The sequence below is a fragment of the Labeo rohita genome, chromosome 11 (assembly GCF_022985175.1).
Source record: "Labeo rohita strain BAU-BD-2019 chromosome 11, IGBB_LRoh.1.0, whole genome shotgun sequence".
Classification (NCBI taxonomy): domain Eukaryota; kingdom Metazoa; phylum Chordata; class Actinopteri; order Cypriniformes; family Cyprinidae; genus Labeo; species Labeo rohita.
Window position 1 is genome coordinate 2,300,711 of NC_066879.1, and position 24,261 is coordinate 2,324,971.

General features: G+C 34.8%; 4 protein-coding genes across 5 annotated transcripts; 3 read left to right on the forward strand and 1 right to left on the reverse strand.

Annotated features, from left to right (window-relative positions):
- The first annotated feature begins 319 nt into the window (after positions 1-319).
- Positions 320-5,364, forward strand: samd13 (sterile alpha motif domain containing 13). 2 transcript variants are annotated; one of them, XM_051122346.1, is made up of 5 exons: positions 320-452; positions 1,250-1,381; positions 1,623-1,665; positions 3,451-3,562; positions 4,290-5,364. In XM_051122346.1, the coding sequence occupies exons 3-5, from the start codon at positions 1,628-1,630 to the stop codon at positions 4,431-4,433; spliced, it is 294 nt and encodes a 97-aa protein (XP_050978303.1). In that variant the 5' UTR covers positions 320-452; positions 1,250-1,381; positions 1,623-1,627; the 3' UTR covers positions 4,434-5,364. The 2 variants fall into 2 exon arrangements, with proteins under 2 accessions (XP_050978303.1, XP_050978304.1); XM_051122347.1 differs by having other exon boundaries at positions 1,626-1,665.
- Positions 5,365-5,989: 625 nt separating this feature from the next.
- On the reverse strand, positions 5,990-11,360 carry uox (urate oxidase). Its single transcript, XM_051122345.1, has 8 exons — positions 11,210-11,360; positions 10,895-11,107; positions 10,413-10,529; positions 9,642-9,720; positions 9,356-9,542; positions 7,619-7,742; positions 6,609-6,692; positions 5,990-6,277 (listed from the first exon to the last, which is right to left on the reverse strand). The coding sequence occupies exons 1-8, from the start codon at positions 11,228-11,230 to the stop codon at positions 6,203-6,205; spliced, it is 900 nt and encodes a 299-aa protein (XP_050978302.1). The 5' UTR covers positions 11,231-11,360; the 3' UTR covers positions 5,990-6,202.
- A 1,433-nt stretch (positions 11,361-12,793) lies between these two features.
- On the forward strand, positions 12,794-17,289 carry dnase2b (deoxyribonuclease II beta). Its single transcript, XM_051122344.1, has 6 exons — positions 12,794-13,006; positions 13,139-13,307; positions 13,525-13,603; positions 15,210-15,371; positions 15,476-15,673; positions 16,238-17,289. Exons 1-6 carry the CDS (start codon positions 12,906-12,908, stop codon positions 16,570-16,572), a joined length of 1,044 nt encoding a protein of 347 aa, XP_050978301.1. The 5' UTR covers positions 12,794-12,905; the 3' UTR covers positions 16,573-17,289.
- A 2,142-nt stretch (positions 17,290-19,431) lies between these two features.
- On the forward strand, positions 19,432-24,236 carry rpf1 (ribosome production factor 1 homolog). The gene is made up of 9 exons (XM_051122343.1): positions 19,432-19,743; positions 20,953-21,009; positions 21,493-21,573; positions 21,661-21,756; positions 21,875-22,028; positions 22,156-22,238; positions 23,299-23,480; positions 23,743-23,869; positions 23,990-24,236. Exons 1-9 carry the CDS (start codon positions 19,498-19,500, stop codon positions 24,029-24,031), a joined length of 1,068 nt encoding a protein of 355 aa, XP_050978300.1. The 5' UTR covers positions 19,432-19,497; the 3' UTR covers positions 24,032-24,236.
- Positions 24,237-24,261: the final 25 nt, after the last annotated feature.

Consider the following 24,261-nt stretch of genomic DNA (forward strand, 5'->3'; position numbering starts at 1 on the left):
CAAAGATTGTATTTTATTTTTACGATAATTGTGCTAATTTTAAAATATGGTATATAGTGAATTTTACTCATTATATGAGAAATGTAAACGAACATTGAAAAAAAAACCTTTATTCATCTAAAGATGGATATAGGTCACTTCACACATGAACGTAAGCAAGAAATAACAAAGCAAAAAAGACTCACTGCCCATTGTAATTAATGTAAGGCAGTTGCTTGTCAAGATGCTGATTTACCTTTTTTCTTTATTTTTCTTGACGTAACTGATAATTGTTGAAGAGCTAGCAGTAAGATTGTGAACAACTACATTTCCCATCGTTCGACACTACATTACCCATGAACCCCCGCGCCTGCATTTGTCGGATTGTGCTTGGAAAAAAAAAGCGTAATATTGTTCCAATGATCGAGAATCAATAACATTCAAACCATCTACATAAAACATCTATAAAATTGGTAAGAAGAAAGCTTTTCATCCAGATATTAGGAAACGGTCGTTTTGTTTTCTCAGAAAGACGGCAAATGTCATAAATGTTGAGTTAATGGAAGCTAGCTGGCTAATGAGTTTATCATCTGCTTTATTAATCATCACACTGTTGAAATTCATCATGAAAACACTTGTAATATATTAAATAGACATTTTGATAATCAGATACTTCTGTTTAGCCCGTCAGATTACAGCTTCAGCGATACAGTTACTGACACATTTAGTCTTGTTATAAATATATTTCATACGGCATTTTTTAATTCAAAAAAAAAAAAATTCAAGCATACTTTATTTACAGTGAAGTATAAAATACTTCCTTTACAGTGAAAAATCTCTTTTCTAGTTTAAAGGTGATGACTGTCATTTTGTCGATCGTGTTTTTCTTCATAGACTCTTAAACTGTCAAACAGCTCAGATGTTAAAGAAAATGCTTATAATTTAATTTCCCTCATAAGTGTTATATTTGCTCAAGCTGTTTTGCGAATTTCTGTTTATTCCAAAACAGCAATGAAAGTCGTTGTATTATAATGACAATAATATTAATATATATTATTTGTTAATAATATGTTTTGTTTTTTGACAGATAATCTTAATGTTTACAATGTATTCACAGTCTCTCTAACCTGTTTTGTGGTCCTGAACTTTTTGGTTTCTGCTTAATTGAAAGATTACAAACATATCAGTGAATAAATGCTTGATCATCATATTTATAGCTCAGGTCTTTTATTATTTTGCTGAAACTGAATTTTGCTGAATTACTTTGAAGGTTTGTGCAAGTTTATGGAAAATGGGGCAGCTTTGCACAGCAGGAGACTGATGAGAAGTGAATGAGCGGGACATGAGGATACAACACAGCACATCTAATGGAATAGAGCAGTCTCATCTCTCTGACAAACAGGTGAGCCGTAGACCATCGCTAATCAGATTAATAAAATTGTTATTAAGATTATTATTGTTCATTTGAAAGCAAAGCTTCTGTTGTGCACCTCAAGAAATGATTTAGAATTTGCTAAAACATGAAACAGTTTATTGAATTTTGATAAAGCATTTTCCCTACTGTTGCATTTCTTCGAAAACTACAGCAGTGATGATAGACTGTAATTGCTCGTATTAAATTTATTTTGGTTGTGTTTATTCAGCAGTCATGGAAACCAAGGAAAATGGTTCGGTGGACACCAAAAGGTAGGTATATACTGTAATGCTGGAGCAAAGATTTTTTGTGGACTCCTCCCTCCTCAGGCCCAATAGGTCAATGACTTTAGTCGGCCCATTTCATCACAAAGCCAAAATTAACATTTTTCATTATTTTTCATCACTGGATCTGATTTAGAAAAGTAGAACTTACCTTCTCAAGCCATTTATTTAGCTAGCCATCCTCAAAGTTGGTGTTCCTGTAGAGATGAAAATCAATAAGGAATTTAAGGATTTTAAAATTCTTGTTCCCAATTAATAGAATATTTTTGGAAATAATTCTTAGTTCAGTTTCTGCCCTTTCTGCTAGATATAAACTCGCAATTCTGAGGAATAAAGTCACAACTGCATGATACAAAGTCGTATCTCACAATTCTGACTTTATTTCTCGCAATTGTGCGTGTATATCTCACAGTTCTGCGAAAAACTCAGAATTGCGAGTTTCTATGACACGGTTCTGAGAAAAAAAGTCAGACTTGCAAGATGTAAACTTGAAATTGCGAGAAGAAAAGTCAGAATTGTGAGATAAAAAGTCGCAGTTACCTTTTTTTATTTTTTATTTAGCGGCGGAAACGGGCTTCCATAGAAATCAGCATTGATTTTATATTCAGAATATTATTACAACACTTTTTGGTAATACTTTAGTTTAGGGACCAGTTCTCACCGTTAACTAATTGCTTATTAGCGTGCATATTATTAGCATATGTGACCCAGGACCACAAAACCAGTCATATAGGTCAATTTAATAAGGCCGAATAAATAAATGTTCCATTGATTTATGGTTTGTTAGGACAGGACGATATTTGGCCGAGATACAACTATTAGAAAATCTGGAATCTGAGGGTGCAAAAAAAAAAAAATCTAAATAATGAGAAAATCACCTTTAAATTGTCCAAATGAAGTTCTTAGCAATGCATAGTTTTGATATATTTACAGTAGGTATTTACAAAATATCTTGATGGAACATGATGTTTACTTAATATCCTAATGATTTTTGGCATAAAAGAAAAGTGTATAATTTTGACCCATACAATGTACTGTTGGCTATTGCTACAAATATACCCGTACAAATATAAGACTGGTTTTGTGGTCCAGGGTCACATTTTAGATCCCTTAATCTGACCTCATACCTAAATGTAACACCTATCTTGCTAATTATTAAGAAGCAGCAAATTAGGAGTTTATTGAGGCAAAAGTTATAGTTAATAGTTAACAGTAAGAATTTGTCTAAAGTGTGACCCACTTTTTATCCTGATATGATCTGGTGTTATGTCTTATGCCCACCAAAAACAATTCAGCCAACCCGATATCATCATATACGACCATGTAGAATAGAGAGAACAGTGTCTAATTGGCTTAAAAAAAAAAAACTCCCATATTCTTTTTTTGTTGTTACAAAGATGACCTGATTTCTCAAGACACCTATTTTAGTGATATTGCCACAGCAGAAAACTGAAACTGAAAACTGCTCACCCTCATGTTGGTTCAAAATGCTTGATTGAAATGAATTTGATTTACAGTCTCTTTATGAACATTTTGAAGCATCAAAATTTTAAAGTCTTCATTTGTGTTCTAAAGATAAACAATAGTCTTATGGGTTTGCAGCAACTTGAGAGTGAGTAAATGATGACAAAGATTTCTTTTTTAAGGTTAACTAACCCTTTAAACCTAATAAAGTGATGTCTCATATCTTGACGATTGTGTAGACATACAGCATTTGGTTAAAACATACTAATGCATCAGTTACTTTTTTCTTTATCTCTCTTTCCCTAACAGTTCTGTGGAGAACGGGCAGCTTTCTGATCCAGCTCACTGGGCCGTAGCAGATGTGGTCAATTATTTTAAAGCTACAGGGTTTGAGGAGCAAGCCACCGCTTTCCAGGATCAGGTATGGATTTATTGTCATTTTCCTAAATCTTATTGGCTGCACTTTTTTGTAAATATTTCTATAAACCAACCAGGTTCCTATGATGTTCATATTCAGAATATGTCTTTGTTTAATTATTAAAAAAAATGGTAACACGATACAATAAGCTCACATTAGTTAACTGCATTAGTTAATATTAAAAATACTTCTAAAGCATGTTAATTTTACCATTTACTAATGCATTATTAAAAGTATCTGCTAATATAATTTGATGTGAGCTAAAATGAAGTAACAATGAACAGTTAATGAATTTAAACAAAGATAATAATAAATACTGTAACAAATGTATTGCTCAATAACTAATGTCACTTTATTATTTTTACAGTAGGTTTTTCAGACATTTTATAAAACAAAATAAGATGTTATTATTCCAGTCATTAGAGTTTTTCAACAAAAGTAATTTAATAACATGCCTTGCATTTACATATCAAACGTCTATGTCATTATTAGTTGAGCCACTGGCTCTCTTTCCCTCAAAGCATCTGGCAAAATCAATCGGCTTTACCCCACAGTTGAACAACAATTGTGCACAGTTTCCTAGATCACTGGAGCAACGCGTATTACCTTCATTCTTTCCCCACTCTCAACTATACACACATTTCACTTCAGAAAACAATCCTATTATAGATAAATAATCTAATTGTATTATTTATCTCCTTTGTCTTTTTTGCTAAACATTCCCCTACAGGAAATCGATGGTAAATCTCTTTTATTAATGACTCGAAATGACGTTCTGACCGGACTGTCAATAAAACTGGGTCCTGCACTGAAGATATACGAGTATCACGTCAAGCCTCTCCAAACCCAACACTTAAAAAGTAACGTCTCATAGCTGCTGCAGCCACACGGACGCATGGAAGACAATCACAGCGGGGGGCGCAGGGTAACTGCAGGCAGATCTAATACATCTTAACAATTAAACATGGTGAATTTATTGCTTTTAAGGTCTCATTCTGCTGTACAGGCATATTTACTGTTTTCAGTTGACCTAGGTTTGACATGTTCATTCAGATTTTACCTTCACTTTATGTGCTTGTACATAAATCATTATTGCTTTTAAGATTAAACGCTGCGTTTATAATGTGATCTGTGATGTAAAACGAAAAATGGCTTGAACTAAAATTGAAACACTATTCTTGAAGATGTTTCTGTGTAACGCATGAAGTATGCTTGAATGGAAGCAGGGGAAGATTGCCGCCGCAGTTGTGATTTTTATCAGTTTGTTGGTGTTTGTTTTCCTTTGTTTTTTCCGGTTTTTAGTAGATAAAAAGTGTGTTGAGCTAAAGTAACAGCACAAATGATCAAATGTCTGAAAATGATGTATTTGCTGTGGTTTACAGCTGTAAAGGCTTTACGTATTAGAGGTTTGCAGGAATCCGAACGATCAGAATGACGGTGTTTTGTGCTGCTATTAATTCTGTTTATTTATTTCATTCTGTAACTAACAGTGTGAATCCTGATGAATTGGTGAATTGTTATTGTTTAAAGCCGGCACAACACTGTAAATCTGCAGCGGTTTGTGATACAGGGTCTTTTAAAAAGATAAAACAAAAGTGAGTGTAGATTGCAATAAATGGTGCTTTTTCAGATTGCTGAAAAAATCCACTTCCTGGTCTTCATTACAGTGCTGTGTGACTTCCTTTCTGTTGGGCATTTGAATAATATCTCAAAAAATTGATCATTAAATGTAATAATCTCCCAAAACAATCAAATCCCGGAAACGCTGCATGCATGTATTGGTATGTTTATCTGATGCCGTTTTCTTTTTCTTTCTTTTTTTCTGAACTTTATATAATAAGGTGATGATGCAGTTGGGTTTACTCCAAAATCACTGCTGCAAACAACTTTCAGCTGAAACAAATTGAAAATATAACAAATCTGACTATTTTGGTTTTAAATTACTCATTAGGAAAACAGTTAAAACTTTGAAAGCTCAAATATAAAGTCTAGTATAAATAAAAGTGAGGTCAAAAGTTTACATACACCTTGCAGAATCTGCAAAATGTTAATTATTTTACCAAAATAAGAGGGATCATACAAAATGCATGTTATGTTTTGTATTTAGTACTGACCTGAATAAGATATTTCACATAAAAGACATTTGCATATAGTCCACAACAGAAAATAATAGTTGAAATTATAAGAATGACCCCGTTCAAAAGTTTACATTCTTAATACTGTGTTGTTACCTGAATGATCACAACGTCTTTTATGTGAAATATCTTATTCAGGTCAGTACTTAATAAAAAAAAAAAATAGCATGCATTTTGTATGATCCCTCTTATTTTGGTAAAATTATTAACATTTTGCAGATTCTGCAAGGTGTATGTAAACTTATGACCTCAGTTGTACATTAAAACCAAGAAGATATAAAGATAAACACGTGTAGACATTTTTGGACAATATTTACTAATATATTCATCCAAGAAGGGAATGATGTTTTCATTTCAACATTTTAATTTTAATTTACTGTGAGGTTACAAGAAAAAAAAAATCCAATTAAAAAATGTTTAGATAATCATGCTAAAACAACTCTTATAAAGAGATTTCTTTATAGGTTTTATTTGTATGAGATGGCTGGTTTGTGAATGTTGTCTGTCTCTACATTTTGGCTCGTGGTTTTCTGCATACAGTGCCTGTGATGTTTCCAGATGGATTATCTAGTGGAAGATAAACCTGAAATGAAAGCACAACAACATAATGTGACATGTATTTCAAATATAAATACATGCAAAGCATAGAAATATACACAAAGCAACATCATTACTATCACTATCATCTATAAGTTGGGATAACAAAACATCCTCCTCATGCTCATGTGTGTGTGTGACATTTTTTAGTTTGACAATAAAGTTATTTTAAGAGAAGCAGTCTTAGAAGTCCTGATTTTGTCACAGAGCCTGAAAACTCTAGACTTTGTTCTGTGTCAATACAGAAGTATATTCAGACCAATCTGAACTGATAACCTGACTGACTCTTTTTTTTTTTTTTTTTTTTTGTCACTCACCTCGTCCTTGTTCAAGAGTCCAATTTTAGTCATGTCAATGACGAAATAATGCTGATTCGGCATAACTATTTCAATTTCTTCAACCTGCAGGATTCAAGTGATGACGAGACTTAAGAAAATGTCATATAAAACATTTAAGTACACACAAAAAAAAATCCTGGGTGAAATAAGGACAAAATGTTTAACCCGAACTTCTGAGTAGTTTTATTTTGCTCATTTATTGCTTAAAAATTACTGTATTTCTTGTTTAAAATAAAACCAAAATAGGTTGGAAATTAACATTTATTAATATGTTCCATAAATGTACAACTTAAGAATAGGTTGAATAAATAATAACTAAATAAACTTTTTTTTAGTTGCTTAATAATAAATGTTAACCTTTTGATGGTGGTGCCTCTAGTAATTGATCTGAACTGATTTTTAATTTACAACCTATTTTGGGTTTATTTTAAGCCAGCCATATAGTAATTTTTAAACAATAGTTGAGTTAAATAAAACTACCAGTTGCTGGTTTTGTCCATATTTCCCCCAGCGCTGGGCTGTATTTAACCCAGCATTTTTTAGAGTGTATATTTACATATAGTGCATATAAACAATTAACATGATAAAGCAATGATAAAGCCACTCAAAGAGATTTGTTCAAACCTTTAACCGTAAGTATGAGCAACAGAAATGGTGATGTTTACCTTATCAAACACCACTAACAAAAACTCACACGAAACCGTGACCTTGGACTACAAAACCTGGGTAAATTTTCTGAAATTAAGATTTCTATCTGATCTGAAAGCTGAATAAATAAGCTATTTGAAAATCTTTAAAGTTGTCCAGATGAAATTCTTAGCAATGCATATTACCAATCAAAAATTAAGTTTTGATATATTCACAGTAGGAAATGTACAAAATATCTTCATGGAACATGATCTTTACTGAATATCCTAATGATTTTTGGCATAAAAGAAAAATCGATAATTTTGACACATACAATGGTTTTGTGGTCCCAAATCACTTACCTGTGGAACTCTGTCAAGAACCAGAACTTCTGTCTCATACAGGGTTTTCTGAACAGAAGGAGAGTATTCCCCACGATCATAGGGTCCTGCAAACTTCTGAATGATGGTGTCCTTAACAGTTTTCCTACAAGGAAATTGTCATTACTGTAAGCTGTAATGTACAGTAAAGCATGTAATACAACATAAACTCAGCAAAAAAAGAAACGTCCCTTTTTCAGGACTGTGTATTTCAACAATAATGTTGTAAAAATCCAAATAACTTTACAGATCTTCATTGTAAAGGGTTTAAACAATGTTTTCCATGCATGTTCAATTAACCATAATCAATTAATTAACATGCACCTGTGGAATGGTCGTTAAGACCTTAACAGCTTACAGAAAGTAGGCATTTAATGTCACAGTTCTAAAAACGCAGGACACTAAAGAGACTTGTCTACCGACTGTGAAAAACACCCAAAGAAAGATGCCCAGGGTCCCTGCTCATCTGCGTGAACGTGCATTAGGCATGCTGCAGGGAGGCATGAGGACTGCTGATGTGGCTAGGGCAATAAATTGCCATGTCCGCACTGTGAGACGCCTAAGACAGCGCTACAGGGAGACAGGAAGGACAGCTGATCATCCTCGCAGTGGAAGACCACGTGTAACAACACCTGCACAGGATCGGTACATCCGAATATCACACCTGGGTGACAGGTACAGGATGGCCACAACAACTGCCCGAGTCACACCAGGAACACACAATCCCTCCATCAGTGCTCAGACTGTCCCCAATAGGCTGAGAGAGGCTGGACTGAGGGCTTGTAGGCCTGCTGTAAGGCAGGTCCTTACCAGACATCACCAGCAACAACGCCGCCTATGGGCACAAACCCACCTTCGCTGGACCAGACAGGAATGGCAAAAAGTGCTCTTCACTGATGAGTCACGGTTTTGTCTCACCAGGGGTGATGGACGGATTCGTGTTTATCGTCGAAGGAATGAGCGTTACACCGAGGCCTGTACCCTGGAGCGGGATCGATTTAGAGGTGGGGGGTCCGTCATGGTCTGGGGCGGTATATCACATCACCATCGGACTGAGCTTGTTGTCATTGCAGGCAATCTCAATGCCTTGCGGTACAGGGAAGACATCCTCCTCCCTCATGTGGTACCCTTTATGCATGCTCATCCGGACATGATCCTCCAGCAGGACAATGCCACCAGCCATACTGCTCGTTCTGTGCGTGAGTTTCTGCATGACAGCAATGTCAGTGTTCTGCCATGGCCAGCGAAGAGCCCGGATCTCAATCCCACTGAGCACGTCTGGGACCTGTTGGATCGCAGGGTGAGGGCTAGGGCCATTCCCCCCAGAAATGTCCAGGAACTTGCAGGTGCCTTGGTGGAAGAGTGGGGTAACATCTCACAGCAAGAACTGACAAATCTGGTCCAGTCAATGAGGAGGAGATGCACTGCAGTACTTCAAGCAGCTGGTGGCCACACCAGATACTGACTGGTACTTTTGATTTTGAGCCTCCCTTCATTCAGGGACACATTGTGAAACATTTTTAGTTTATGTCTTATGGTGTTGACTCTTTTAGTGTTCATACAAATATTTACACATTAAGTTTACTGAAAGTAAAAACAGTTGAAAGTCAGAGGACGTTTCTTTTTTTGCTGAGTTTATAAATAATGAGCTATGGAATGTCTATAAATGTTTTGTTTTGTTTTGTTTTATCATGACATTTCTAATCATTTTGCCCTTACCATGCAGCATCAAATGCCACATTCACATGTGTGTTGTAGCGCCATCGTGCATAAACAGAGGTGCAGAAGAATCTGTCCTTTGCATCTGTCAGAGTGGTGAAACGGTCTCGCAGGAAGCCTTCAAATCCAGACTGAGTGGTCTTCAGTACCTTCATATCTCTTATACCGCTGTGAACAACTGGAGTCACTGAGAAGGATATACATATTTGCTAAAAAACAGCAAGAACATTCATTCCCCTTAATTTTATTTCACACCACCATAGTTCAGGACCTCATTTTTACTCACTACTCAAATGTTGTTCGACCTCACAGAAGTGCCAAGCCTCAGGACAGTGGATGAAAGCATGTGCGTGCTCGACTCCATTCTGTTAAAGACATGTTAATAATATTTTATGGTATTTAAAATGCGTTGATCAACAATATGTAGTGCTAGTCAACAAGTGTTATTGGACCTCCAAATGTATTGCAAAACAATTTATTTAACAAAAATCAATTATATAATTGTAGGTCAACTTAAAGCAGGTGTAGTTCATCACATTAACTCTAGATTTCTTTCATAAACAACCAAGTGTACGAAGTTATGTCAGCTAATCTCTGGGGTGCCTCATGGTTCAGTTATGGGTCTCCCTATTTTGGTACTCTTGGCTTTTGTATAATAAATGTGACCCTGGACCACAAAACCAGTTATAAAGGTCACTTTTTCGAAATTGAGATTTATACATCATCTGAAGAGGAATAAATAAGATTTCCATTGATGTATGGTCTGTAAGGATAGGACAATATTGAAAATCTGGAATCTGAGGGTGCAAATCAAAATGCTGAGAAAACTGCCTTTAAAGTTGTCCAAATGAAGTTCTGAGCAATGCATATTACTAATCAAAAATTACGTTTTGATATATTTTCACCCATACAATTAATTTTTGGCAAATTACTTGTAATGTTCCTCATTCCTAGTCATTCTCATAAAGCATTTGTTAAATGACTAAATATAAATACAAATGTCTACATATTTTTTGGGAGTCATGGTATATAGTCTACTTTAGTAGTAACACAACACCTTTTCAAGTCTCTTCCAAGGAACTTCTTCAATGTTGACTTTCACTCTTGTGACATGAGTGAACGCTGTGAGGAAATGTTCACAGATATCCAGGGCAAAGCCCTCAATGGTCTTAATCTGCAAAACAAGAAATATTCTGTGTCATACAGTCCCTAGTGAAAAATAAATATACTAAAATGTATTTAAAATACATTTATTTCATGCTAATAATACTACAAATATATTTACATATTGTGTCCATAATTAAAAATACCCTACAATTCTACTTTTAGTATACTAAACTGGTATATTTAAAGTTAAATTGGAACAACTAATTTTGTACTTAATGTAATTTAATTGTGCAGAAGTAGTGTTGAAGTCCAACTAAAGATATACTTAAGTATATTTGATTGTGCTAAAGTGGAACTATTGCAAGTATACTGTAGGTACACGTTAAATATTTTGCATTTAAAGACCGATATTAAATGAATAAAAGGACCTACTCCTTTTAGTTTGGCGAGACCATGGACGGTATTTTTGATGGTGTCAGTGGGGATGATATCAGAGTTGTCTCCTGTCAGGTAGTCTTTGCGCGACTTCAGGGATAACTGAACGTCTGCGATCAGCTCAGTAATATGATGGTGAATCCCTTCACGACGGATGTGAAGAACTTTAACCATGTTCTTCCCATAGCCTGTTCTCACAAACTCCACATTCTACATAAGACATGTCATTAAGTAATTTTGCAGTTGATATGCATTGAGATTGGCATGACACATCTACACACATACAGTATGAATAAAAGTGCATTCCTTTACCTGATTTGAGGTAGTGGCCATGACTGTAACTGGAATCACTGCTGGCTGCTTTGGAGGGAGCAAAGGGTTTTGCTGAGAAGGGGGTGTTATACACCAGTTTTGATGTTTTGTAATGGGTCCAGATGATCAATGATCTGCCCCACCTCCATTATCCTCTACAGGAATGCTGATTTGCTGATAGACCTCTGAAACAAGCCACCTCTCTACCTCTGTCCTGTTCCGTTTGCACAGTGACAACAGTCACGTCTTTCTCCACCCCAACCATGACCCAACCTTTCATCTGGCCCACTGGCTGCCCTTCAACTGTACACCAACCAAAGTTCAACAGATTTTTTCGAGGAACAAGAGAAAGTCATTTCAAAGTCATCACTGGGTGTTTATTTAGTATCCCATGGGTTGATTGTTCTTAAAATGAACAGCGCTTGCAGTGTTAATTAACATTAAAAGGCATATAAGTATCATCTCAGATATCATCTTACAGAAGGTTTAAACATGCACCGATGCTTCAGACAGAAACCCAATGCATTAAGAGCCGGGGGTGAAAACTTCTGGAATTTGAAGATCAGGGTAAATTCAACTTATTTTGTCTTCTGGGAAACTTGTAAGCATCTTCTGTAGCTTCTGAAGGGCAATACTAAATGAAACAAATATGGTATTTAGGCAAAATAAAATAAATGTACACATTTTAATTCTGTTCAAAAGTTTTCACCCCCCGGCTCTTAATGCATGGTTTTTCCTTCTGGAGCATCAGTGAATGTTTGAACCTTTTGTAATAGTTGCATATGAGTCTCTCAGTGTGAAAAGATGGATCTCAAAATCATACAGTCATTGTTGGAAAGGGGTCAAATACACAAAAATGCTGAAAAACCAAAGAATTTGTGGGACCTGACAGATTTTTCTGAAGAACAGCAGCAGTTTAACTGTTCACGACAAACAAGGGACTCATGAATAACTATCACTAAACAAAAAAACACAGCTGTGGATCATTCAGGAAACAACAAAGTGTTAAGAGTCAAGTGTATATAAACTTTTGAACGGGGTCATTTTTATAAATTCAGCTATTATTTTCTCTTGTGCACTATATGTGAACATCTTTTATGTGAAATATCTTATCCAGGTAAGTACTAAATAAACAATAGCATGCATTTTGTATGATCCCTCTTATTCTGGTAAAATAATTAACATTTTTAATGATTCTGAAAGGGGGATGTAAACTTTAGACCTCAATTGTAATGCATTACTTTAAATAAAAAGTAAATAAGCAGCACAACTATTTACTTTTTTATGGAGTAATGCAATATTGTAATGCATTACTTTTAAAAGTAACTTTCCCCAACACTGCTTCTTAATGATTAAGAAAACAGGTGAAATGAGAATCTTCATTTTACACATGAGCACCAAAGCTCTGCCCACCTACTGTTAAAACATCACTCATAGTACTTGACCTTAATTTACAGAGTTTAGGGAACAATTCTAGATTTATAAATAAACAAATTTTCAATTCTCCAGTCTCCCCAGTCTCTTCCTATACAGCTAGATTACAGCTGCATGATGTTGGTCATAAGACAAACTTCCTCTTTCTTACATTAGAGCTGCTGTTTTGATTTCACAGCTCAGCATACGAGAGAAAGCGTCTCTCTCTGTTTTCATTAAAAGAAGAAATTCAGATGTTGTATTCACTTTGAATCAGACTGAAATGTTAATGTTGTTTCAACTGTGTGTGCTTATCTTGTTTTTTATCTGTTTCTCAGAGGCAGCGATATCCTGCTTAAATGAGGATGGTCAGCCGGTTGACTGGTAGGTAAAAGACCTTGCTCTCGGGTTTAGGGTTAGTTTATGATAACATGTTTGACAGTTGTTGTTGCCATTATATGCATCATATTATTCAATGTATTATAGTATTGTAACTCTCTTTTGTCCTTTTAAAAGGTTCATTATGTACAAGCTTCCCACTTACAAGATGGATGTTAAAGGAAGTGGAGTGGATTACATGTATTTAGACCCATCTGTCATGGACTTTCAGATGAGCAAACATACTGTCAACAGCAGTAAAGGAGCATTAGGCAAAACAATGGCACAGCTTTACTCCAGATATACAGTAAGATGCACTTTGAATACTAATACATTAGTAACATATATTAATATATTACTGCATTCTCAACTTTTCTACCATTACTTATTGTTTAGGATGTACACAAGTTACAATGTTACAAAAGTTACAAAAGTTTTTTAAAAGACATATCAAATCTTTCAGTTTTCACTGATGTTACACTGTAATATCACTGAACATAGATGACTGTACTTTCACTTTTCAGTCCAACAGCTCAGTCTATATGCTTTACAATGATGCTCCACCAGAACTGAAGTACCCAAGCAAGTATGGACACACAAAAGGTACATTTATATGTTAACATGACAATGTATATGCAATGTATACACTACCATTCCAACATTTGGGGTCTGTAATATTTTGTAATGTTTTAAAAAAATTATTTTATGTTTAAATGACAGTAAAAAAAAAAAAAAAAATAGGGCTGTCAAATGATTAATCGTGATTAATCGCATACAAAATAAAAGTCTAATATATGTGTGTGTACTGTGTGTAATTATTATGTATATATAAATACACACAAATTAATGTATATATTTAAGAAAAATATGTTATTTATGTACAAAATATTATTTATATATAATATAAATTAAATAAAAATTATAATAAATACATATACTTGTAAATATTTCTTAAATATATACATGAATGTGTTTGTATTTATATATACATAATAATTACACAGTACACACACACATACATTAGGCAAATGCAAACTTTTATTTTGTATGCGATTAATCACGATTAATCGTTTGACAGCCCTAAAATAAATAAATAAATAAAATTGTAAAATGTTATTACAATTTCTAATAAATAAATCTTACAATTTATTTAAATAATTTTTTTACATTTTTTTGCTATTGTCCCGGCTCTTGGTCCCGCTCCCCTCTCTCTTCACCTGGTACTTTCCGGTCTGCTCTACACTGTCCTCTCCAAAATAAAGGCATAAAAAGCCCATAAATAAATCTGTAAAAAAAAGGTTTTTTTGCTATTTACAAGGCACTTTGTAATCTTGCACCCCAATACCTCACTCAACCTCTTCATGTTTACACCCCTTTACGTGCTCTCAAATCCTCATCTTAAATTTTTCTTGTGGTACCTTGGATTCGACTAACTACTATGGGTGCCAGATCCTTAAGCTATTCTGCCCCCCCGCTTATGGAACTCCCTTCCCCTTGATATTCACGACAGCGATTGCCTGGTGACTTTTAAAACACAGCTTTTTTATAATATGTTTCTTGAGTCTGCACTTTATTTTTACATGTGGAGTGTTTATTGTGTGTTTTTGTTTTGTGTAGTGATTTGTATTTTTATTTATTATTCTTGTTTGCTTGTGAGGTGACCTTGGGTGTTTTGAAAGGTGTCATTAAATAAAAATGCATTATTATTATTATTATTATGATGATTATTAAAATGTAATTTTTTAATGTAATGGCAAAGCTGAATTTTCAGCAGCCTTCAGAAATCATTCCAATATGCTGATTTGGTGCTGGTGTTAAAAACTTCTTTTTTTTTTTTTTGATGATGAGGAATGAAAGTTCAAAAGCACAACATTTATTTTAAACAAAAATATTTTGTAATAATGTAAAAGTCTTTTGATCTTTAATGCATTCTTGCTGAACTCATACAGGTGATGCCTGTTAAGTTTTGTTTGTGACAAAAAATACATGTTCATAATTTTTTTCTTTTCATTTCAGTCACGTGTAACTTGGCTGTAAAGCAAGTGCGCATATTGTGCATATTATTGAATAAGCATATTCCTACTCTTTGCATACTCTCCACTGATACATTGCATTACATGTAAATAATGAAGTCTTTATGCAAGCTGAAACTCGTAAACTGGATAGTGATTCCTGAGTAACTGTATTGTCATATATATGATTTCTGCAGGAGTGCTGATGTTTGACCAGTCTCAGGGATTTTGGCTCACACACAGTGTTCCTCATTTCCCTCCGTTTCCAGAGAGAAATTACAGTTACCCATCAACAGGAAAATACTACGGCCAGACTCTTCTCTGTATTACATACAACTATACACAGTTCCCTCAAATATGTAAGCACATGCAATTCTTATTATAAAGGACAGCCTTCATTTAATTTAAAGCGTGGTATAATTTTTCCTTACTGTCTGAAAAAAGTATTCCTCTCTCTTAACAGCATTGCAGTTAGCATATCTTAATCCACGTATGTATAACTGCTCAGTCCCTATGGCATTTCGCCCAGATATTGCGGTCATGGCACAAATTTGTGATGGTAAAACACCGGCCATTAAAAACAGAAGGAGTCTGCAGAAACTGGAATCTGTCCGAGGACAAACTTTTTTCAGTTTTGCCAAATCACACAACTATGTGGATGGTGAGAGCTCTCAAGTTCAAAACTCTTCTATACGTTTAGACTGATGGTCCTACAGCAGTTTATTGACATTACATCTTGCCAAAGTACAACACCATGCTTAAACAAGTATTTACATTGATTATGTAACCATGCAAGACTCAAGTTCAACCCCTACATGTTTTCTACATATTGTTTTCCCCACATACCTTTGCATGGACATTGTATAATACAAACTGAATACATCTGTTACAAGTAAAAAAGGAATTAAATACTGGTTCCGAATACATTATAGATATATTATAGATATATAACTAAGTTAAACTAACACTAAAGCTGCATTGACTTTAAAAGTCTTGAAAAATAGCAAACAAGTAGTATGGACTACTTATATAATGCATTTATGGAACTTCAGCATTGTTTTTAAAGCATGAATTTGTCAGTCCTTATTCACTGTAGTCTTTAAAAATTTGTGTTCCAAACGATGGCAGAATTTTTGGTTTTGGAGTGAACTACTCCTTTAACATAAACATAAAACAGAGTAATAGGATCATAAGAGTCTAATTCCATTCTGAACATTCTCTGCAGATATTTACACAGGTTGGGTGGCTCAAGCATTGGGGACAGATCTGCTAGTGGAATCGTGGCTGCACCAGGCACATCGGCTCCCCTCGAACTGCTCACTTCCCCGGCATGTGATGAACATCGACAGAGTTTGTCTCCCAGGACCTCAGATGTTCAGTAGTTACGAGGATCATTCTAAGTGGTGTGTGTCTTACGCGTTCAAAGACCAATGGACATGTCTAGGGGACTTGAATAGAGACAGTGGCCAGGCTGGCAGAGGTGGTGGGCTGATATGTTCTCAAAACCCAGTCCTTTATAAAGCCTTCCGTCAGGCCATGGCCGGGTATAAACACTGCTAAAAAATACCTTTAGTACACTGAACTAGCCCCGGACTTTGGAGCATGCATTAATATATGACAGGGGTTTTTAACCCCCGGTTGATTATACCAATTTTAACCTGAACCCAGATGCAAAAGTTTAAAAAAACAGTTTAAATATTTAAACCAAGTTCTAACCTTGTTTTATTTGTGACCCTGGATCACACAACCAGTCATAAGTAGCATATTTGTAGCAATAGCCAAAAATACATTGTATGGGTCAAAATTATAGATTTTTCTTTTTTTGCAAAAAATAATTAGGATATTAAGTAAAGGTCATGTTCCATGAAGATATTTTTTACATTTCCTACCATACCATATATAAATAGTTTGGCTAAATATTGTCCTATCCTAACAAACCTTACAAACATGCATCAATGGAAAACTTATTTATTCAGCTTTCAGATGATGTATAAATTTCAATTTTGAAAAAAATGACCCTTATGACTGGTTTTGTGGTCCAGGGTCACATTTTATTTTGAACCTTTGAGACAAATGTCTTTCCAAACCTGTATATGTTTCTATCTTCTGTGAAACACAGAAGAAAATGCTTTAAATAACCGTTTTGGTGACCATTGACTTCCACTGTACACTGTAAAAAATATTTTTCCAAGTTGTAAATAAAACAAAGATTACTGGAGTTTTACAAGGAAAAGAAAATATTATTTTATAAGAATTATTATAATATAAAATCATTATGACGTCACGATGAATTAAATCATTACTGATGACTTAAATGATGACAGCGTTTTAATTTTACAGAGAACTATCCCATTAAGTTGCAACTGTTTTTGAATGTACAGACCCTTGTAATGTATTGCGAGTAATGTTACTAACTTAAGTGTGATAACTAGTACCATCGTCAAATTAAATGGCAAAATAATAACCATTCACTTACGATCAGAGCCCTGTTATATTATATTATATTATATTATCAGAATCAGAATCAGAACAGCTTTATTGCCAAGTATGCTTACGCATACAAGGAATTTGTTTTGGTGTCACAGGCTTCCAGTGCACAGAGACAACAACAACAACACTGAGAAAATAATATAAGTTGAGAATAAAAAAATACACAAATGTAAATATAAATAGACAAAAATTGCAATATAAGATTTTAGAAAATAAATGTTTTTGTAAACGTGTTAATTACTGTTAACATTGGAATTAAGAGGGTAAATAACAGTCAAGCACTGATAATTAAATACCTTTGATTAACTGATCATCAGCAAGTCTGAGCGCCTCTATAAAAGCATAAGCTTTGGCAGTTTGCTGGTCTGGAGCCTTCAGGTGTGTGTTAACACAATGCCAAGGAGGTAAGACATCAGCAATCATCTTAGAGAAGCAATTGTTGCTGCCATCAGTCTGAGAAGAGTAATACGGCCATTTCCAAACAATTTGAAGTTTATTCACAAGTGGAAGACATTTAAAACAGACACCTCTCCTTCCAGGAGTGGACGTCCCAGAAAATTCACCCCAAGATCAGACCGTGTAAAGCTCAGAGAAATGGCAGACAACTCAAGAACTACACCTCAGACTCTACAGGCCTCAGTTAACATGTTAAATCATAAAGTTCATGACAATACCATTAGAAAAATATGGGACAAAAATGGCATGTTTGGAAGGCTTGGCAGAAGAAAGCCTCTTCTATCTAAAAAAAAAAAAACACTGCAGCACAGTTTAGGTCTGCAAAGTTGCATCAGAACAAAACACAAGTCTTCTAGAATAATGTCCTTTGAACAGACGAGACCGAAGTGGAGATGTTTGGTCATAATGCACAGGACCAAGTTTGGTGAAAACCTAAAGAGCATATCAACACAAACACCTCATACCAAAAGAAACATGCTGGAGGAGGGCTGATCATTTTGGGCTTGATTTGTAGCCACAAGTCCTGGGCACCTCACAGTCATTGAGTTTTCCATGAACTCCTCTGTATATCAAAGTATTGTAGATTCAAATGTGAGGGCGTCTGTCCGACATCTAAAGTTGGGCCAAAATTGGGTCATGCAACAGGACAATGATCCCAAGCACACCAGCAAATCTACAACAGAATGGCTGAAAAGAATCAAGGTGTTGCAATAGTCCAGAGCTCATCCTGACTCAAATGCTGTGGTGAGAGCTGTGCATAAGCAAATGCCCACAAACCTCAATAAACTGGAGCAACACTGAAAAGAAGAGTGGTCCAAATTCCTCCAGAACGATGTGAGAGACTGATAAGGTCACAGAAAATGAATGCTTCAAGTTATTGCTGCTAAAAGTGGATCTACAGGCAATTGACTCATAGGGTGTCCTAACTTCATCACACATGGCCTTTCACTCTTGGCTGTATTTTTCTTAAATAAATAATGACACAGTGTGATATGACATGTGATGATGTTTATCTGAGGATTTATTTTCCAAATTTTAAGACCTGCCAAGGACCAGATTATTTTTTATTATCTCCGGATACAGAAAACCATGAAATTCAATAGGGTGTCCGAACTTTTTCACATGACTGTATAAAGCTCAGTTTTGAAAAATTGACACTTATGACTGGTTTTGTGGTCCAAGGTCACATGTAAAACTTAATTTTTGATTAGTAATATGCATTGCTAAGAACTTTGTTTAACTTTAACTTTGAACTTCGTTCAACTTTAAAGGCGATTTTCTCAATATTTAGATTTTTTTTGCACCCTCAGATTCCAGATTTTCAAATAGTTGTACTTCGGCCAAATATTGTCCTATCCTAACAAACCATACATCAATGGAAAGCTTATTTATTCGGCTTTTTTATTCAAATCTAACAACCGCCTGACTCTCCGCTAGAGGGCGCTAAACATAACACCAACTCACGTGGCAAGAGGAACGTCCGGTTCTACCGGAAGTAGAGTTTTCCACACACGTGAATTTAGACAGAGGCAACCGAAAATGGATTCTACAGAGCCAACAACTTCAGAAAGTGTTACAAAGAAAAAAGGGAAAACGAAGAAATTAAAGCGAAAGATGACGCCAGTCGAAGATCCAGTGCAGGAGATGGAGCAGGCGGAGGGTGAAGAAACAGAGAAGAAGTCAGTGTCAGGAGCTTGTTTTCCTCCCAAATTCAGCGTGTCTGAGATCAAAAACAAGCAGCGCAGACATTCGATGTTCCTTAAACTCAAAGAGGAGAAAAGAAAGGTAACATCCCATTAACACATACTCACTTTTGCCGCTCTCACGAACGCACAATTTGGCTGTTTTAAAACATAGTGAGTGGCCAGAATAGACCGCAGTCTGGGCATCACAAGAGAGTCGATGAAGGCCAAATATCCAAAAAAAAAGTGCATTTTAACTACCAGTCAAAGTTTTTGAACAGTAAGATTGTTAATGTTTTTATAGAAGTCTCTTCTGCTAACCAAGTCTGCATTTATTTGATCCAAAGTACAGCAAAAGCAGTAAAATGTATCTTTATTTCAGATAAATGCTGATTTTTGTATTTTTATTTATCAAAGAATTCTCAAAAATGTTCTTAATTGTTTTAAATATCGATGATGATGATGATAATAATAATAATAAATGTTTTTGAGCAGCAAATTAGCATATTAAAATGATTTCTGAAGGGTCACTGAAGACTGGAGTAATTATGCTTCAAAATTCAGCTTTGATCACAGGAATAAATTACGGTTTAAAATATGTTCAAATAGAAAGCAGTTATTTTAAATAGTCAAAATATTTCACAATATTACTGTTTTTGCTTTACTTCGAATCACATAAATGCAGGCTTGGTAAGCAGAGGAGACTTCTTTAAAAAAAAAATAAAAATCTTTTGACTGGAAAGAGAACGATTTGATTAATTCATTTAAAAGAATGATTTAAAACATCACTTTTAGGAATACACTGTGGTTCACTGAGGGTTGAGACACACACTGCAAAAAATCCTTTTCTTACTTTGATTTTTTTTGTCTTGTTTCCAGCCAAAATATCTTAAAATTCTTAAATCAAGAAGGATTTTCTAGACAAGCAAAAATGATTGTCTTGTTTTCAGAAAAAACAAGTCAAAATTAAGTGAGTTTTTGCTCGAAACAAGCAAAATAATCTGCCAGTGGGGTAAGCAAAATAATCTTTTTTCATCTTGAAATAAGATTATTTTGCTTACTCCACTGGCAGATTATTTAGCTTGTTCTAAGCAAAAACTCACTTAAATTTGATGTCTTTTTTCTGAAAACAAGACAATCATTTTTGCTTGTCTAGAAAATCCTTCTTGATTTAAGAATTTTTAGATATTTTGGCTAGAAACAAGACAAAAAAATCTAAGTAAGAAAAACATTTTTTGCAGTGCAGCCTTTAATCATCAAAGGTGCAATGTGAATTTTTCAATTTGTTAAAGTTGTCATTTATGTCTTTCAGCAAAAGTTGGAACTGAAAAAGAAGAAGAAAAAAGAGAGAAAAGCTCTTGGGGATAAGGTATGTTTGATATAATGTGTTTCACAGCATCTTAACATGAGTAAACTACATTAAAGGAATAGTACACCCAAAAATGAGAATGTCGTCATTTACTTAACCTTCCGAACCTGGATGATTTTTTTTTTATCCTGCTGAAGATATTTTGAAGGATATGGCTAACCACACAGTTTCTGGACCCTGTTAACTTCCACACTATTTTTTTTTTTTTTTTTTTTTTGGTATGGATGTTCACAACTCAAAATAAAAATATGATCTCTTGCAGCAGTGGTGTCTCAACAACGGCATTATTTTGATCAAAACAGTACTTGTATTTCTACTAGTGTATCATTTTAATTGCCCACCTCAGTTGCATCAAATTTGCAGTTCATTTGGAACAAATGAGTTTGTTGCAAGTCATTATCAGAAGATTGTCAGTCTCTTCTCATTTGCTTTCTTTGTTTTCTTTATTGGTGTTTCCATATACTTACTTTTTTTTTTTTTCAGGCTCCACCAAAAGAAGTTCCGAAGACGATAGAAAACCAGAGAATATATGATGAAACTACAGTCAACCCAGAGGATGAGGAGGTGATTTTCAATCCACCTGTTCACTGCTGCGGTAGACCTTGTTTACAATTTTGAAACTAACCTGGAACTAATTTGTTTGAAATACAGGTGGCGTTTGATGAAGGAACTGATGAGTTCTCTGCCTACTTCAATCGGCTGACAAATCCCAAAGTTCTCATCACCACTTCAGACAGGCCCAGAGGAGTAAGTTCAGTTTTCTGTTTACTAATCCGTTTTCTTATTCACTCTCATTGCAGATAAGCATTTAGAAACATGTCTTCAAGCGCTTGTTGTTTATGGGTTCATGCCTGCCTGTTTTCAGAGGACAGTGAGGCTTTGTGAGCAGCTGGCAACAGTGATCCCACATGCTCATGTGTACTACAGAAGAGGTCTGGCGTTGAAGAGAGTCATTCCACAGTGTATATCTAGAGATTTCACTTATCTGATAGTGATCAATGAGGACCGAAAGGTGCCAAGTATCCTTTGCTCAGATGTCAGTATATAACCATGTTTTTAAAGCTGTGAGATTTTGTTGTATTGTGTTCTTATTCGTTGGTCACTAAATGTCACATTAAGGATTTTCCCTCACTTAAAGCATCACAGATGGTTTGGTTCTCTGTCACCTTCCAGACGGACCGACTGCACATTTCAAACTTAGTAGTGTTCGTCTTCGCAAGGAAATGAAGGTTAGTGATTGATCTTTTTTTTTTTTGTTGTTGTTGTTGTTACTGAATTGAAATTTAACAAAGATTCACAAATAATGTACTCACCCCCTTGTCATCCAAGATGTTTATGTCTTTCTTTCTTTAGTCGTAAAGAAATAATTTTTGAGGAAAACATTTCTGCGTTTTTCTCCATATAATGGACTGATATGGTGCCCCGATTTTGATCTTCCAAAATGCAGTTTAAATGCGGCTTCAAACGATCACAAATGTGGTTGTAAATGATCCCAGCCGAGGAAGAAGTGTCTTATCTAGTGAAACGATTGTTTTTTTTTTTTCTAAATAAAAATAATACAATTTAAATACTTTTTAATCTCAAATGCTTGTCTTGTTGATTTTTAAGTTATAGAATAAAAAGTGCAAATATTGTGAGCTTGTGTTAACCACAGAACTTATTTCAGGCATTTAACCAAAACCATTGTAAAATTAAAAAATACGTCAGGACAATGAAACTGGAAGTTTGAAAGGTGTTTTTTTTTTTTTTTGGTTAATATAGTTATTTTTTCCATACAGCACATGTAAGTCATTAGGATATTAAGTAAAGATCATGTTCCATGAAGATATTTTGTACATTTCCTGCCTTGAATGTATCTCAACTTAATTATTAAATAGTAATATACATTGCTAAGAACTTTATTTGAACAACTTTAAAAGCAATTTTCTCAACTTTTTTTTTTTTTTTTTTTTGCACCCTCAGATTCCAGATTTTCAAATAGTTGTATCTTGGCCAAATATTGTCCTATCCTTACAAACCATTAATCTTTTAGAAAAATGGACCCTTACAGCTGGTTTTGTTGTCCAGTGTATTATTAAAAACAGCTACAGTAGCTGTGAATTGCTTTAAATTTCCTTCCATTTTTAGTGTTTCAATTGAAATGTATAGTTGTGTGTCTGGTTTGGTACATCAAGTCAAATTTAGGAATTAAAATAGTTTACTGTTTTTTTTTTTTTTTTTTTTTTTTTTTTCACTTCTGAAAGGTGCACAGCCCTCTCCTTAACCTTAACTCTTGTTTTTATTCACTAGAGAAGAGGTAAGGAGCCAACAGAACACGATCCAGAAGTCATCCTCAACAACTTCACTACTAGACTCGGTCACTCCATCGGTCGGTTGTTTGCTGCTCTGTTTCCTCATGATCCACAATTTGTGGGCCGTCAGGTGGCCACATTTCACAATCAGAGAGACTTCATCTTTTTTAGGTTCCACAGGTAAATATTCTCTCGTTTGAAAAGGCAGCAAAAGTCTGAAATCGTATATATATGTAAAAAGTGTAACATTTCAAGAGTGCCAGATTTATGATACCCTTGTTTTCATTTACCAATCACTGTAGATTTTAAAAAACAGAGAAGTATGATGTATAAAAGTGTGACACTGCGAGTTAGAGTACTTATTATTGTTACATTTTGACTGAATACAAATTACATGACAAAAATTTCTACATGACTGAATAAATGTGTGTATATCATACAGGTACATCTTCAAGAACGAAAAGAAAGTGGGAATACAGGAACTAGGACCTCGCTTCACTCTTAAACTGCGCTCCTTACAAAAAGGAACATTTGACTCAAAGTTTGGGGAATATGAGTGGGTTCACAAGGTGAGCTCTGAGTCTAAAATCTCATTTATAAAAAACTGTTGATTAAGTGTGCTGTTATTTGTCAGTCATTTGTATAATGTGTCAGTCATACATGTTTAACTGCTCCTTTAAATGTTTCAGCGCCATGAGATGGACTCCAGCAGAAGAAAATTCCATCTTTGAGGGACAGACTGGAAACACAGGACAGCCGTGTTAATGTTTCTTTCATATTATGGAACGAAAATGTTGTGGAAACGCAAGCTTTGTCTTTACTGTATTATATTTTCTGCGTACGCATTTGTTCATAAGAATATTATAACCAGGATGGACACAAAGAGACTTGATGTGTCTAGAAATGGGACAAATAAATCAAGTATATACATTGTAATTATTTTTTTCTCTCTCTCTCAGTA

Coding starts and splice junctions, on each gene's coding strand:
- samd13 (XM_051122346.1), top strand. CDS start 1,628: ATGGAAACCAAGGAAAATGGTTCGGTGGACACCAAAAG. Junction 1,666..3,450: donor GGTTCGGTGGACACCAAAAG/GTAGGTATATAC, acceptor TTTCCCTAACAG/TTCTGTGGAGAACGGGCAGC. Junction 3,563..4,289: donor CCACCGCTTTCCAGGATCAG/GTATGGATTTAT, acceptor ATTCCCCTACAG/GAAATCGATGGTAAATCTCT.
- uox (XM_051122345.1), bottom strand. CDS start 11,230: ATGGCCACTACCTCAAATCAG. Junction 11,108..11,209: donor TGGCCACTACCTCAAATCAG/GTAAAGGAATGC, acceptor TGTCTTATGTAG/AATGTGGAGTTTGTGAGAAC. Junction 7,743..9,355: donor GTGGCATTTGATGCTGCATG/GTAAGGGCAAAA, acceptor ATTTCCTTGTAG/GAAAACTGTTAAGGACACCA.
- dnase2b (XM_051122344.1), top strand. CDS start 12,906: ATGTTAATGTTGTTTCAACTGTGTGTGCTTATCTTGTTTTTTATCTGT. Junction 13,308..13,524: donor AGCTTTACTCCAGATATACA/GTAAGATGCACT, acceptor TTCACTTTTCAG/TCCAACAGCTCAGTCTATAT. Junction 15,674..16,237: donor ATCACACAACTATGTGGATG/GTGAGAGCTCTC, acceptor CATTCTCTGCAG/ATATTTACACAGGTTGGGTG.
- rpf1 (XM_051122343.1), top strand. CDS start 19,498: ATGGATTCTACAGAGCCAACAACTTCAGAAAGTGTTACAAAGAAAAAA. Junction 21,757..21,874: donor CTTCAGACAGGCCCAGAGGA/GTAAGTTCAGTT, acceptor GCCTGTTTTCAG/AGGACAGTGAGGCTTTGTGA. Junction 23,870..23,989: donor AATATGAGTGGGTTCACAAG/GTGAGCTCTGAG, acceptor TAAATGTTTCAG/CGCCATGAGATGGACTCCAG.